Genomic DNA, 15,203 nt, shown 5'->3' on the forward strand with positions numbered 1-15,203 from the left:
AATATTTTTTTACAATATTAGACTAGACCGAAATCACCAAACTACATTTAAAATCTTCTAGTTATAACGACCAATTTCTGGTCAAGGCAAAAATTAGACATATTCTTGACCCATTTTCAAAATTTTCTATTTATAGCACCTTTTTAGAGGTAGGGTAGCAAAAAGCCTTATAATTAAACCCATAAAGTAACACATGCGGGTCATTCAGGATCCCCTCAAAAGACACTCGCGAATCATCTACAATGCCAGCATCATACATTCATACGCGGAGGGTACACACCAAAAGATAGAAGTCCAAATGGCTATCCTAAAGAGTATGGAACCTCCCGCATATACGGAAGCCCCATAAATGCGGGAGAATAAAAAAGTGATTGAAGAGCTTACATGGGATACGAGCTCATAAGAACAGCCCATACTAGAGGAAAGCCCATGCCCAATAAAGATTTAGTGGAATGAAGAACAAATCAGTAAATGGTCACATCGTGGCTACAGGAAGGCAATGTTGCCTGGTCCAGGTGAACGGCCCAAGAAGCATGGTCTCTCAGGCTCAATGGAAGACACTATGGATATAAGGGGGATAGGAGGGTTCAGCGGAAACGATATGGGACCGGGGGTAAATCGCTTGCACCCCAGAACCTCAGTATTATACTCTATGTAATCCTCCTCTTCTCTTCTCCTATAAGAGAGAATGATCAATATTTGTAATAGGCAAATTGAAATCAATAATACATTCACACATTCATATAACCATATACTCACTAATTCACCCATTGCACTTGATCAATCATTCTCCAAGTATTCCATAACCTAAGAATTCATCTAGGGTACCAACATTGGCGCCATCCGTGAGACTTTCTTGATTGAAGGTCTCACCGAAACCTTGAAAAAATGGATGATCATAGCCTGAAGGAGACGTTGTTGCCGTTCCCTTCTGGCTGGGGTGGCGTTGGTTCGATAACTAAAAATACAGAAGCAAGCGTAGTCCTGGGTTTCCTCAGACGATCAAAGAAACGAAGGTCCGGTGTTGATTGAAGACGAAACGAAAAAAGATCAGGAAGAGAAGAATGGCACGGATGTTCAAGATGGCGTGGAGGAACGATGGAAGTAAACAATAAAAGCATGTTTAAAAGAACAATAAAGAAAGACAAACTAATGGCAATCAAAACACGACTCTCTTTCGAAATCCCAAATCAAGCCAAAGAAAGTAAACCTGAAGATGCTCCTGACAAAGAATCAAATTTGTTACTCGATTTGTTGGCAACCTTTTGTCAACGGCCAAGGTTAATGTGAAAATTACCTCAAGTACTTTAGACATCCCGTACTGTCCGTCAGACACTTCCGACGTCTCCAAATTCATAAAACGCATTGCCGAAGCATCGTTTCCTCCCAAACTCCAGTACCCAACCATTGTTGAAAAATATGATGGGACTCAAGACCCTAATAACACTTACACGCCTTTCGGGGAGTCGGGCTATTCAATGGCTGGGCCATGCGCGCTTGGTGTCTCATGTTCCCGCAAACCTTGACGGGAGGTGCTCAGATCTGGTTCGACAGTTTGGAACCTGGAAGTCTTGACAGCTATGAAGAACTACGGGGAAAGTTTTTACGAAATTTCAATCACCAACGTAAGGCCATGAAAAACTTAACAAAATCTTACACATCCGGCGAGAGGACGAAGAGAAGGTGGAGCAGTTCATGGAACGCTACGTAATGGAAAGCATGAACATCAAGGGGGTTCCTGAGGTTATGAAGATCAGTGGGTTTATAAACCGGGTGAGGTTCTCTCAGCTCACTAAGAAGCCAGGGGAAGATTTTCCCACTACATTTGATCAGCTCGTGGATCGGGTAAGAGCATTTGTTCGAGGAAAAGTCACATGGTCCAAACTTAGGGAATGGGAGAGTAAGAAATTAGTTCCTTAATAGGGGAACAGAAGTAAGAATGTGGGGGGGGGGGGGGCACTGGCGCACATGTTGGGCAAGGGAAAAGCTCCGTTCGAGAAAGGACGCTTCGTACCCTATCGGCCTCCGGCGCACATTCCATCTTATTCTTCAGCTCCACAGTATTTCCTACCCAGGTTATCATTGGGTCCTCGACCTGAAGGGACACGCTGAAGGCCCCCATACACTGAGAGCCGGTGATGTGCTCGTCGTCGACAAGATGTAGTATGCTCCCAGGCCGTCTAGTCCATTCGAACAAGCTTACAAAACTAATCCCCAGGGATACTGTAACAATCATAAAAGCTCCGAGCATACCACCGAAAACTGTCTCCGGTTGAAAAAATTATAGGAAGTCGCGTTGTAGTCTGGCCAATTGTCCTTGCCTAAAGGAGCTGCGTTTAAGGTCAAAAACGAAGATGAAGACAAACACTATGTGAACATGATACGTAGAAGGGAAAGTGAAGACAAAAACCACGGGAGATTGGTAAAGATGGGGAGAATAACTCAAAGTCTAATGAGCCAACCATGGATAAAGGCACCCATTTCATTCCCTGGTCTAGATGACAAGGAAGCCCGGGAAATGCCTTTAAATATCTCAGCCAACGTAATTGGACATCGCATCGCTCGGGTCCATGTCGACGGAGGAAGCGGTGTGGAAGTAATGTATGAGCATTGTTTCACCCGACTTCAAAAGGAGATACGAAGTAAATTGGAAGAGGATGTATGTCCCCTCATGGGGTTTTCGGGAGAAGTGGTAGAGCCACTTGGCTCTCTTACCCTCCCTCTAACCCTCAAGGATGGAGATCAGATCAGAATAGTTCATTTGCGGTTCTTTGTGGTAAGGGCCTCATCAAAGTACAACATTATCTTGCGGAGACCTAGGATGAAAGCACTCAGAATTGTAGCATCAACGGTCCATGGTTACCTCCAGTTCCCTACACCTAGGGGTGTTCTTCGGGTTCGTTTTCCGGGTTTCGGGTTTTCCGGGTCGGGTTCTTCGGGTTTCAAAGTTTTAAATCTTGACCCGAAACCCGACCCGAATCTCTCACAGGTTTTTCGGGTTCGAGTTTTTTCGGGTTGGGTTAATCGGGTTTCGAGTATCCTAGAAAACAAAACATTAAACAAAAAAATTTAACAAATTACAATGCTAAAATTAAAACAACATATTATTTTTTGCTCTTTAGCAAATAATCAAATAATAAACCAACATAATTTGATAAAACAATCCAAAAGAAAGGTAAAACTAACTCGAACCATAATCGTCTTCTATCGGGCGTGATTTGGTTGTTCAATTACGGTTGCTATTAGTAATAAACTAAAAATATAAATTAACAATAATCAGTGGATCTATAATAGTTGTAATGACAACAATGGATTATGACCAAATTTTGATAACGTTAGTGACTAAGACTAAATCTATTATATCTAAAAATATATTTAATTTTAAAACTAAAAGTTTATTCGGGTTATTCGGGTTGACCCGAAACTTATAAATCAAACCCGAGAACCAACCCGAATTACTTCGGTTCGGGTTCGGGTTAGTCTTTTCTCAGGTTCGGGTTTTTCGGGTCTGGTAAGTTCGGGTTCGGGTATGTGTTTTCTCGGGTTGGGTTTCAGGTTTTGGGTAAAAGTGACAGCCCTACCTACACCAAAGGGTAGCCACCGTTCGATCCTCGGCCAAAATCGTTGCTGGAGTGGATCCAGAGGCAAATCAGAGGAAAACAGAAAGAACGTTGAGGAGTGGATTCTTAATGGGGAGTATCCAGAACAGACAATAAAGATTGGAGCACAACTGATTGACAAGGGTAAAGCGGATTTGAAGGAAATGCTGCTACGTAACACAGACATTTTTGCATGGAAGCACGAAGAGATGACCGTGGTTCCTCGAGCCCAGGTGCAACATAGTCTCAAGGAGTTCCAATGGATGGAACCAATCAAGCAAAAGAGAAGAAGTCTAGGTCCATAGAGAAGTCGAGCCACACTAGTAGAAACATGGAAGTTACTACAAGCGGGAATAGTAAGGGAGGTGAGATACCCCTAGTAGTTCTCCAACCCTGTAATGATAGCCATCAACCAACGGCCTAAGGAAAACGTCCATGTCCTTCCCGGGTGATTTAGGGCCAGGAATTAACAAAGTCAACATGAATGAGGACTCTTTCATGCATAGCCATGGAGGCAAATTATACGTGGTGAGTATAACAGGCCACGTGCTATGAGTCAAACTCATATTACCAAATGGATTAAAACCATCAGCTGCAAGCCCTAGGCGAACATTTCGAGGTTCACTCGAGAAGTTAGGGAACTTTTTATCAAATTCTTTCCACGAAGATCCATCAACAGGATGACGCATCGTACCCTCTTCTGCCTGTCCGGTACTGTCAGTACCAGATCATATCTTTTGTTGTTTGCCTTGAACAATACAAACGCCATAGTCTGGGGGTTATAGGAAAGTATCGTAACACCTTGTGAGGTAGCTTTTTTTCCCTTTGTGTTTGTATTGACCCAACGACTTTCATTACAAACAGGACAATTATGCAACAATCGATGTTCTTTCCAAAAGAGGGCACAATCATTTTTGCACACATCTATCGACTCATATCCCAAACCAATCTTCTTTAATGTCTTTTTGGCTACATAATGCGAATGGGGAATCTTGTTGCCTTCGGGATATGAAGATTGCAACAACTCAAGAAGCTCATCAAATGAACTATTAGTCCATTTGTTCTTCACCTTCACATGCATAATCTTTGCTAGAAAGTCAAGGGAAGAAAACTTAGTACAACCCGGGTATAATTCCGATTCGACTTCCTTTAACAATTCTTGAAAATCATCACGTACACCGCTAGTCTCTGTTCACGAGTTTCCTCCGTCGAAATTGGTATCCTCTTCAATATGTTCCTCCATAACGTCATCAATAACACCAGCCATATCGTTTCTTGGCTGAACGTCATCTACAACTACAATCGGAGGAACTGTTCTTTCACTGTGATAGACCCATTTCGTGTACGATCGGCAGAAACCAAATGAATACATATGATACTTCATTGTGTTAAACGGTACTAACTCGGTATTATAATACTTTGCACACGCACATCTAATGTTGCCTTTGCTATTGACTAGTTCTCTACACATTTCAATAAAAGAGTTAAGTCCTTGCTTGTACTCAGGTGAGCTACAGTCCATTTCGGTAATCCAACTTCTATCGACAGGAGGCATGATGTAGAATTTGATTTTCTTACACCCTGTCATGTTACAAAAACCCACGTATGAGGATTTTCTTAAGTCCTTATTTGATTTATGTTTTATTCGGTATAATGATGATATGTGTGTATGATTGTCTATGTATGTGTGTTCTCTCGTTTAATAAACAATCATGGGACGAGCTCGAGCCTAAAAGTAAGCCCGTTTAATAAATGAGCCTGAGCTCGGTGTGCATATATAAAATAAAAATGGTTTAAACGAACCGAATCTGAGACTTGGCCCGTGGTCTAAACGGTCTGCATCATGGCATGTATTTATGCAAACTTGTTTTTAGAAAAGTCAGAAAATCAAAACAACAAAAGATAAGAATGGAGTAATATGAAGAAACGTACTGTCATGTTAGTTATCCTTTCAGTTTGTAAACAATTAACAGTATAAAAAATATTACTGGTTGGCTACAACTGAACCATACCAGTGCCCGTTTAAAATATTTAAGTATTTATATATGTGCAAAAATTCATGTTAAAAAATATTAACTAAAAGTTAAAACAATATTAAATGTTAGTTCAGTGGTCACGAGCTGAGTTTATATATGTGCAGAAAATTACGAGCTGCGCCAAGTCACGAGCGAGCCACGAGCCGAACCAACCATTGCTCGGGTTCAGCTCGTTCAGACTAATATTAATTTATATACACACAACGGAATAAGGCCCGTTTACTAAAAAAGGTATCTGTTGTTTTATATTATGTAACATCCTACTTTCGGTTATAATAATAAAATAAATTTCGTCTATTTTATAGTGGGTCGTTATCGGTTTAGATAAATAGAATATGAGTTGGGCTAGTGTTGGGTAAATGGGTGTGGGTTATGGACTTGGGTTATGAAAGAAAGAAGGAGAGTCCATGGGCTTGAGCCCATGATTTCTAAATATATAAACCATTAATCACCCATTTAATCCTCATTCACACATATTCCATACACCACCCAAAACACACACTTAAGCTTTCTCTCTAGTTCCCTCCTTCTCTAGCCGAAACCAAGAAAGAATCCGAGCACCGACCCGAGGTAATGATAGTTTAAGCTTAACCCGTTAGATATAGTCTCGAAACGACGAGCCAACACCGTTAAACCGTTTAAGTCACGAGATCCGGGTGGAATCGGGTATAAACCGAACCAAAGATGAGTTGAGGGATCACCCTAGCTCAGATCTGGATCGAACGGGACGAAAAACGATGAAAACGGTGTAAAACAGTGAAAATACGCTTTTCCGGTGGAATCTGCGATTTTCCGGCACGGCGGCGCCGGAAAGGCGGCTGAACATTTAATGATGTCAGAGAATGTTTCTGACATTCTCTTACCTAACCCTAATTCGTTAACGGAGAGTTAACAAACTAGGGGTAATTCGTTAAGTTGATTCGCTGAGGAAAGATAACGAACTAGCCTTAGTTCGTGTCTAGATTCGTTAAGGAAAAGATAACGAATTAACCCCCATTTCGTTATAGTCATTCGTTAAAGGAGATGACGAATTAGAAGGTCCATTTCGTTACCTGAACTGACTCGCTATGTGGACTGGTTCGTTACATGGATGGATTCGTCAGAGGTCCAGTTCGTTAGAGGGTTCAGTTCGTTACAAATGACCAGTTCGTTAAGACAAACCAATTCGTTAAGAACCAAGTAACGAACTGGAAGTTTAATATAATGTCAGAACAGTCCCTGGACTTAGAAAAAGATTGAATTAATTACAATGAAACCCTTGGACTTTCAAGTTAGCAAATTAAATAATGGGTTAAAATCCTAATGGAAAATGTGTTACGACAGTTAATAGAAATAAAAATTTTTCAAGCTGACCTGGCAGCTCGACCCCAGCCAGGGGCTCTGCCCCTTGGACCCTGCTAGGGGCGGCAGCCCCTAGACCCCGCTGCCAGGGGCGCTGCCCCCGGACCCCCGTCCGTTGAGGGTTATAATTAGAATAGAAACGTGATATGGCTAGTGATAGATAATTGATACGAGTAATTGTTATACAGTTAGCCGTGCCCAACTGAAGAAAGGAATAACTATTAACGGTGAACGTAACCGACTTCAGGTGAGTTTCTAGCCCCATTCCTTGTTATGTTTTCGGGGCTGTGTGCATACTCGATGTGATTAGTTAATACACTTATCCTAAGTGATAAGTGTATGCCATATATGTATTATGTGAAATGTATGAATGGTTTCTTGTCGATACATGAACGATCTTCGGAATTGCATGTATTGCCAACAAATGTTGATGTTATATGTATGTTGTAAGATGAAGAATGAATGATGTATGTATGAAACTTACGATTATGTATATAGAAAAGTATGTTAAAAAGGTATGGAAGAAAGGGTACCAGACCCTAATAATATCCGATGATGAATGTTACCGGACCCTAATAATATCCGAGGATGAAGGGCACCGGACCCTAATAATATCCGAGGATGGAGGGCACCGGACCCTAATAATATCCGAGGTATGTAGGGAGAATGCTCTTTATAACGTAAGGTTAGATATGTATGTGTATGAAAGATTGATGGACAGGTTAAGTATGTAATGCGTACCTACGGGCACGTATATGTGTATGTAAAGTAAGTTATGTGATTAACTAGAACTCACTCGGCGTAGCTGACTTTTAGTATGCACGCAGGCAAATAGGTTGAAGCAGCTCGCATGACTGAAGACACATGGCATAGAATCGAAGATACTGGCATCTCAAGAAAATGTTATGATGTTTTCAAAGACTATGTTTTATGTTTAAATAAATTTGAATGTTGTTAAGACAAGATTTGACAGTTTTGTAATATGTTATGGTTGAAGTTATATTCCGCGTGAAGTTTTAATTAACTCTGATATTTAGAACTGTGTTTATGAGTAAATCCAACACCAAAGTAGGGCTACCGGTAACGGGCCTTACATATTAGCGGGCAGCCCCACCCAAGTTCGACTCTTTCTAAAACTAAAATGGCTTTTTTTGTTCCTTTTAAACGAAAATTTGATGTACGCTAGTTAATTATATAAATCAAAACTTCTTTTTCAAAACGAAAACTTGATGTAATTTCGAAACACCGATAAATAAATTCTAAAAATAAAGATTAATTTGTAAGTACATCTTTCTAACTCTCGATAAGGGCCGCCTCTGCACAAACCGAGCCACGAGCTGAGCCAAGTCACGAGCGAGTCACGAGCTGAACCAACCATTGCTCGGGTTCAGCTCGTTCAGACTTATATTAATTTATATACACACAACGGACTAAGGCCCGATTACTAAACAATGTTACTTTTAGGCTCGAGCTCGGGCTTGCTTATTAAACGAGCTAACACACATACATACACAACCATACAAATCAAAAATCACCATCAAATCAAGCTACTCCATACAAATCGGGCAGAATTAAACACACTGCAACATAACTCAAATTTCAACTGATAACCAAACTATTTTCCCCCTAACTTAGACCTAAGAAACAAAATCCATACTTAAACAAAATCAAACTAACTTTCCCCTAATTTAGACCTAATTAATCAAGCATACTGAAACATAAGTAATAAGAACAAAAAATACTTACAAAACTATAATGACACGGATTCACGGTGCAGCTCCGGCAGTGCTCAACGGACAACGGTGGTGCAGTTCCGGTAGTGCTCAACGAACAACAACGGTGGTGCAGCTTCGGTAGTACTCAGCGAACAACAGTGGTGCAGCTCCGGTAGTGACGGTGGTGCAGCTACGTACACGGTGGCAGAGTGAGGAGAGATCCGAACAACCCCAGGTCAGCTGCGTGCGTGAGTTCTTGATGTCCAGGTCAGCTGCGTGGTATGATGTGGACGAAAAAGTTGGAAAATGAGGGAATATGTCCCGGGCTTTCAATATGATGTGATTTATTGCACAAACCAACCCCAGCCACTTGATCTCTCCAAAATGGACGGCAAGATCTAAAAAAAATAGAATGACACTGAATTATGTATGTTTGTCGTGGAAACATGTTTTGACAAGTAAATATCAAACGCATTTTGAAAACATTGGTTATAAGCGTTTATCGTTTTTCTTATAAAGAAAGGATTATCATCACATATGCGTTTGATATTTACTTGTTAACGTTGTTGAAACATGTTTTATGCAACATTTAATGGTTGGTTATCTCGCACATTTCTTACAAGCTCTAAAATTATTTTTCGAGAAAAATGATCAGATAATAAACTATATTTTGTAGAAGTAAATTAGGAATGGTTTAATATATATAAGACTAGGGTAGTGTCCCGTATAACGTACGAGTGAAAAATATAAAAAAAACATTAAATATACATATATGAATTATATAATGAACATTATAATATTTATAAATTATAAGGTATTATATAATGAATATTAAGAGTGGTAATTGCATATTTTCTAAAAACACATAGATTAGTAAAAATAATTTGTATTTGTATTTTAAAAGAAATCAAAATGGAACGTGATATTAAAGAAAGGAGAAAGTTAATGTCAATTCATTTTAGTTTAGTAGGTAAGTCACATCTTAAAAGCAATGTAATGAGTTTGATCTCACCAACAACATATATCATTTTATCATTTTAATTAAAAACAATAAAATAATAACAATTTTAACTAAACCAAAATAGTTAAATGAAGCATAATTTGTTAAATTGAAAACTTATACACTTGACATTGTAGAGGGCCTAGTTGAATGCATGTGAACAATATGTCTTCTTTTAATAATATAGTTAGATTATAACTATTTACTATAACTAATTATTAGTAAGTAAATGATGATTGATGACTAGTTGAGGTGCAAAAAAAATCCCGAACCCGGAACCGGACTCAAAATAAAATCTCGGAACCGGTTTTTTTAATACCCGATTTTTAATACCCGAACCCGTACCTACCCATAGGGTACTGATAGGGTATGCATTTTAGTAGTAAAACCCGAACCCGAACTGATTTGTACCCGTTAAAAACCCGAACCGGTTCCATACCCGGAACCGGGTTTTTCCAATACCAGAACCGGGTATTTCAAATACCCGATGTATACTCGAAAAATACCTTAAAATTACCCAAAAAATACCCCTAAAAGTGCAACATTTTAAAAAATCTAATCTATACCCGAATATACCCACGAAAAAAACCGAAAATAAGGTTTTTTTCATTACCCAAAAATAGGGTATTCAAATACTCGGTTTTAGAATACCCGGTTCTATACCCGACCCGAACCTGATGCATAGGGTATGGCTTTTAGAGAAAATACCCGGACCCGAACCCGAACCTGACTTGGGTATTACCAGTTACCGATTTTCCAATACCCGGTCATACCCGAAACCATACCCGAACCCACGTATTTGAAAAACCCGATTTGTGTACCTCTACAGTGACTAGCTTGGATTTTCTTCTTGATTAATACATTTTACACTTCCAAATCACAAAATGGGCTGGGCTGGGCCTGAACAGTTGGCCCTTCTTTATTTTATAAAGGCAGATTGCATTTTCTCTACACATTTAAACCTATGTATATTTTAAATAAATATATGCATTTGTTTTCACTTTAACTATATACATAAAACAGTTATGTTGTCAATTAGCCAATCTACAAAATTATAGGTCTTAACATTGTTAAATTTTTATTTTTATTTTATTTATTTATATTTTTTAACTAGTTTGCACACTTTTTATGTTAACTACAAAATAATCATATAATTTAATGGCAATACAAATAACTTATAATAATAATAATAATAATAATAAAAATAATATTCATCAAAATAAATTAAAACAAACATTAACATTCATGCCCAAAAAGGGCAAAATGGGTCATCCTAATTTACCTTATAAACACACAAACACTAGCACAAAGGTTTAACTACAAGCTCTCAACAAGTCATTGAAGCTACATATCTTCACTGCTGCCATCCCCTCCATGCCTGAATCAATTTTTTTAAAATTTGTTAACATGCTATAATTTAAAAATTATAAACAGGGTTTCATTGTAACGGTCCGTCAAGGATGATCCGGTTTTAATTTTACTAACCTCCTAGAGCTTGTTAAATGACGCGCCTTTCTATCCAATTGAAGGTTTTCTAAGGCAGATGAGGTTCGCAGCATTATATCCACTTGGATATCATCAGTTTCGTATCTTCGATTGTAGTCGTCTTTTCTGTAGCCTGAATTCGAGGAGCCCACTCTTCTGTCTGAGTAATTATTAATAGAAAGTTAAATGTTATGACTTGACATGTATATGCCTACTTAAGAGATTTAAGTACTTACCAGAAGCCTGAGAAGCAGGGATTTGCCTGCAATATGAGATATATATAAGCATTATTACCAAACTAAAAATAGGTGAAGCATTTATATTTGACAAATTTCCATGATTCCTACATTTCTACAAGTGTATATAGATGTGGTAGTAGGGGAGTAAACGAGTCAAACCGCTCGTTAGGTACTCAAGTTTGGCTCACTAAAAGCTCGATCAAGCCAAACATAAACGAGCTCAAGCATGAGCTAAAACTAAACTTGTTTAATAAATGAGCCCAAGCCTAAGCTTCACTTATATGGAGCTCGAGCTGGTTTGCAAGTACAAACGAGCCTATTATTATATAATACATTAAATATATATATATATATATAAATAATTATTATTATGTATAAATTCAAGATCAGAAAAACTAACTAATATATGTTTTAGGGAAATATTATAGTTAAAATATATACAAAAATAACCTTACATGTAAGTAAATTAATTAAAAAATTATAAACGAGCGGAACTCGAGCTTAAAGTCTTAATCAACTATTGACGAGCCAAGCTCGAGCTTGGCTCAACTCGTTTCGCTTACATTCCAAGTGGTAAGGAGTGGAAACAGGTTTGAGTTGAAACTGGTCATTTTTGGTGTGGGTTTAAGCCGAACTCAAGCTTAAACTTGTTTCACAATCACTTTTTTGTTTGCTTTTTAAATTCGTTCTTAAATCATTGATGTGATAATTACAAATAGAGAAACTATTAGGATTATAATTTAAATCTTTGAATAAGAACGATTAAAAAGACGGCATGTTTAGATGCATCAAAAATAGACTTTGGAACTTTCACCTTTTGAGCTTCTTACTAAATTATATTACTTGACGTGTTTGAGGCAAACGGGCTTAACAATCGCACCTTACGAGAGGAGGCAAGCCCCCAATAACAGACGACGAAGACGACCTTCGATTTCGTGAATCAAGACTAGTCAAAGAGTCTTGCTCAGGTATGACTAATCTCCTTCCACCACTTCTCACTTGTGGTTGATTCTACAAGTGCATATCTTTATTAACAATTGGATGTTTATATGCTATGTATACATATTACAGATAGCAGAGATAAAGTAAAATAAGTATGATTCATATATTGCTAAGTTTGTAACGAGAAAAAAATAATAACAAACCTCAACTTTTAAGAATCCTTCAAGTACATCCAATAGCATTGGACCACTATCTCCATTTCGGTTCATCTCATACCCACTCTTAATATTCAAGTCTTTTAATTCGGTTTTCCATGCATCCTTTTGCTGCAATGCAAGTTTTAGACAAAAGATAAAATGGGTTATTCAAATGGTTCATTTCTAGATGCAGGTCAAACGGGTTTGGTTGACCTACAAGTTTCAGCAAAATTTAATCCATAAAATTTAAATTTTGTAACTTATAAATATATCAATATGATCACAAAACCTATATTATATGAAGAATAATCTATTCACTTTTATCAGACTGATTGTTTGTAATGAAAAACCAATATTGTTCTTCACAATTTCATAATTTAATCACTACTGAAAGCTTGTTATCAAATAAACTGAAACAAACATATACAATAAAGCTTGTAACTTTTCATGTGATTACCAAATTACACTCTGGCAAATAAACTTTTAGTGTGTGGTTAAGTTGTGCCCAATCCAAGTATTCACATATTAGAGCTGACATCAGTCGACCTGAAAACATATCGAACCAATATGAATGGGTCAATAACTTTAAATTATATGTGAAACACTAATTATTCAAAAACGAACTTTAACCCGATAATCTAGTAGTTGAAGATGTATACCTAAAGGTGAAGCGTGAAGTTGTCTTGCACGTTCATTACAACTACCCAAAAGTGCAGGAGGCAAACCTTCATCTTGTTCAATCACCTTATCGCCGTCCTCTATTGCCTCAAACACACTTGCTCTAAGCTCAGCCTATCATTAATCAATAATGAAATATAACGCTTTAAGTTAACGATTAAATGATGCTCGGTATTGTAAAAATCACGATTAGGCGCCGATTAATCGGTACGCTACCGATACAATTTCTCCTAATCATTGTTGTTAATAGCGAATAACGGACAATAGTGGCAAGCTACCGATACGCTATGTGGCGATAGCTATTAAATAGCAGGCGCTATTTTATGTTTAGCGATACAATAGAAACTTTTTTTAGAAATATTTCATATGCAGATTATATCCAAATAAACTGTTTTTATACATATATTTAACCCAAAAAAAAACTAAAATGCAGCTATTTTATAAGTATATTTTATGATTTATCGCTATCTATATTAAAAACAAAAATAAACAGAATAAACTGAAATTTGGTAATTTGTCATGCTATGGAGGCACCAAATTCAGATAGTGATAGATCAACACTTCGCTACGCTATTCCGCCCGCTATGAGCGCTACTAACAACAGGGTTCCTAATCTAACCAACAAGTCAGTAATCAGTCAAAATCGCTGCAAATTGGACCTTGGTTTTAACCTGTTAACCGAGTGCCCGACCCAATCCATGAACTAATATGTTAAAGTTTAAAATTTTTTTATGTATGAAGTTTGAACTATAATACTATGTGAACTTTGAAGTATTTATGTGAAACATATTAATCCGATTACATAAAAAATTCCAATCTGATTAATCCCTATTGATCGCTATCGGTACCCCACCACCCTACTAGCGCCTAGCAATGTTACAAAACATGAATGAAAAATCTTGTTTTTTGGTCAAATCATTCTTTAAAAAAACCATTAAACGTTGACTCGGTGTTGTAAAAAATCACAATTAGACGCCGATTAATAGGTTTCACATAAATACTTCAAAGTAAAATTGCATTAATTTTGAAGTATTTATGTGTGCATAGTATTATAGTTCAAACTTCATACATAAACAATTACACTTATAAAAATCACAATTAGGCGCCGATTAATAGATACGCTAGCAATGCAATTCCTCCTACTCGGACCAACAAATCGGTAATCAGTCAAAATCGCGGCAAATTGGACCTTAGTTTTAAGCTTTTAACCCGAGTGCCTGACCCAGTCCATGAACTAATATGTTAAAATTTGAATTTTTTTTTTTATAAATAAGGTACAGTTACAGCAGCAATAGAAACCCTAACCATTTGAACAAATAAATGAGAAATTGAAGCGTATAAATAAACAAAAGAAAAGAAGAATAGTTAACTCGGATCTTGGCGAGAACCCCTTTCTTTTCAAGAGATCGAGTGACGAGAGTCTTCAGGTCCATCATTTCTCTAGCATAATCATCCATCTTCTTCTTCTTATTCTGTTACTTGTATGTATGTTTCTCAGACTCTGTGTGTTTGTTGTAACTAGTACAAATGTGACTTTGTGTGTGCTAGCAGTTATTCAATGCGCCATCCGAGACTCAGTCGGGTTGGGAATACGGGCACAATACGGGTTGGCTGACAACCGACAAGTAGTCAAGATCGGTTTGTTAAAAGTTTAAATGGAGGCTGACTCAACAAGCTCGAGTTTGAGGTTAAAAGTATGCTCGTTTAATGCTAATTCTTATATACCAAATTCAGCTAGACTTTCGAACCTATTAGATTATTCTTTATGGAGGGGGCAACAAAGCCAATTAAAAACATAACAACCTACTTAATTAATTAAAATAAAAATAATACTCGTTGTCGTCGTTATGAAATGGTGAGAATTTTTTGGAAAAGAATGTTTGTTTTGGATGAAAAAATGTGTGTTGGTGAAGATGGATTTTTTAGGGTTTAAATAGATTAACTACTTAATTTATTTTTTAAACTACAGTC

General features: G+C 37.5%; 1 protein-coding gene across 2 annotated transcripts; it reads right to left on the minus strand.

The window, feature by feature from the left end:
- Positions 1–10,923: 10,923 nt before the first annotated feature.
- On the minus strand, positions 10,924–14,723 carry LOC143636833 (protein TONNEAU 1b-like). Of its 2 annotated transcripts, XM_077104325.1 has the most exons (8): positions 14,603–14,723; positions 13,214–13,346; positions 13,012–13,100; positions 12,561–12,683; positions 12,296–12,426; positions 11,413–11,438; positions 11,177–11,336; positions 10,924–11,069 (listed from the first exon to the last, which is right to left on the minus strand). In XM_077104325.1, the coding sequence occupies exons 1-8, from the start codon at positions 14,687–14,689 to the stop codon at positions 11,036–11,038; spliced, it is 783 nt and encodes a 260-aa protein (XP_076960440.1). In that variant the 5' UTR covers positions 14,690–14,723; the 3' UTR covers positions 10,924–11,035. The 2 variants fall into 2 exon arrangements, with proteins under 2 accessions (XP_076960440.1, XP_076960441.1); XM_077104326.1 differs by lacking the exons at positions 10,924–11,069; positions 11,413–11,438 and having other exon boundaries at positions 11,147–11,336.
- Positions 14,724–15,203: the final 480 nt, after the last annotated feature.

This window comes from Bidens hawaiensis, unplaced genomic scaffold, assembly GCF_021521415.1.
Source record: "Bidens hawaiensis isolate Kalapana, Puna unplaced genomic scaffold, B.hawaiensis_p1.1 tig00008064_1, whole genome shotgun sequence".
In the NCBI taxonomy this organism is placed as follows: domain Eukaryota; kingdom Viridiplantae; phylum Streptophyta; class Magnoliopsida; order Asterales; family Asteraceae; genus Bidens; species Bidens hawaiensis.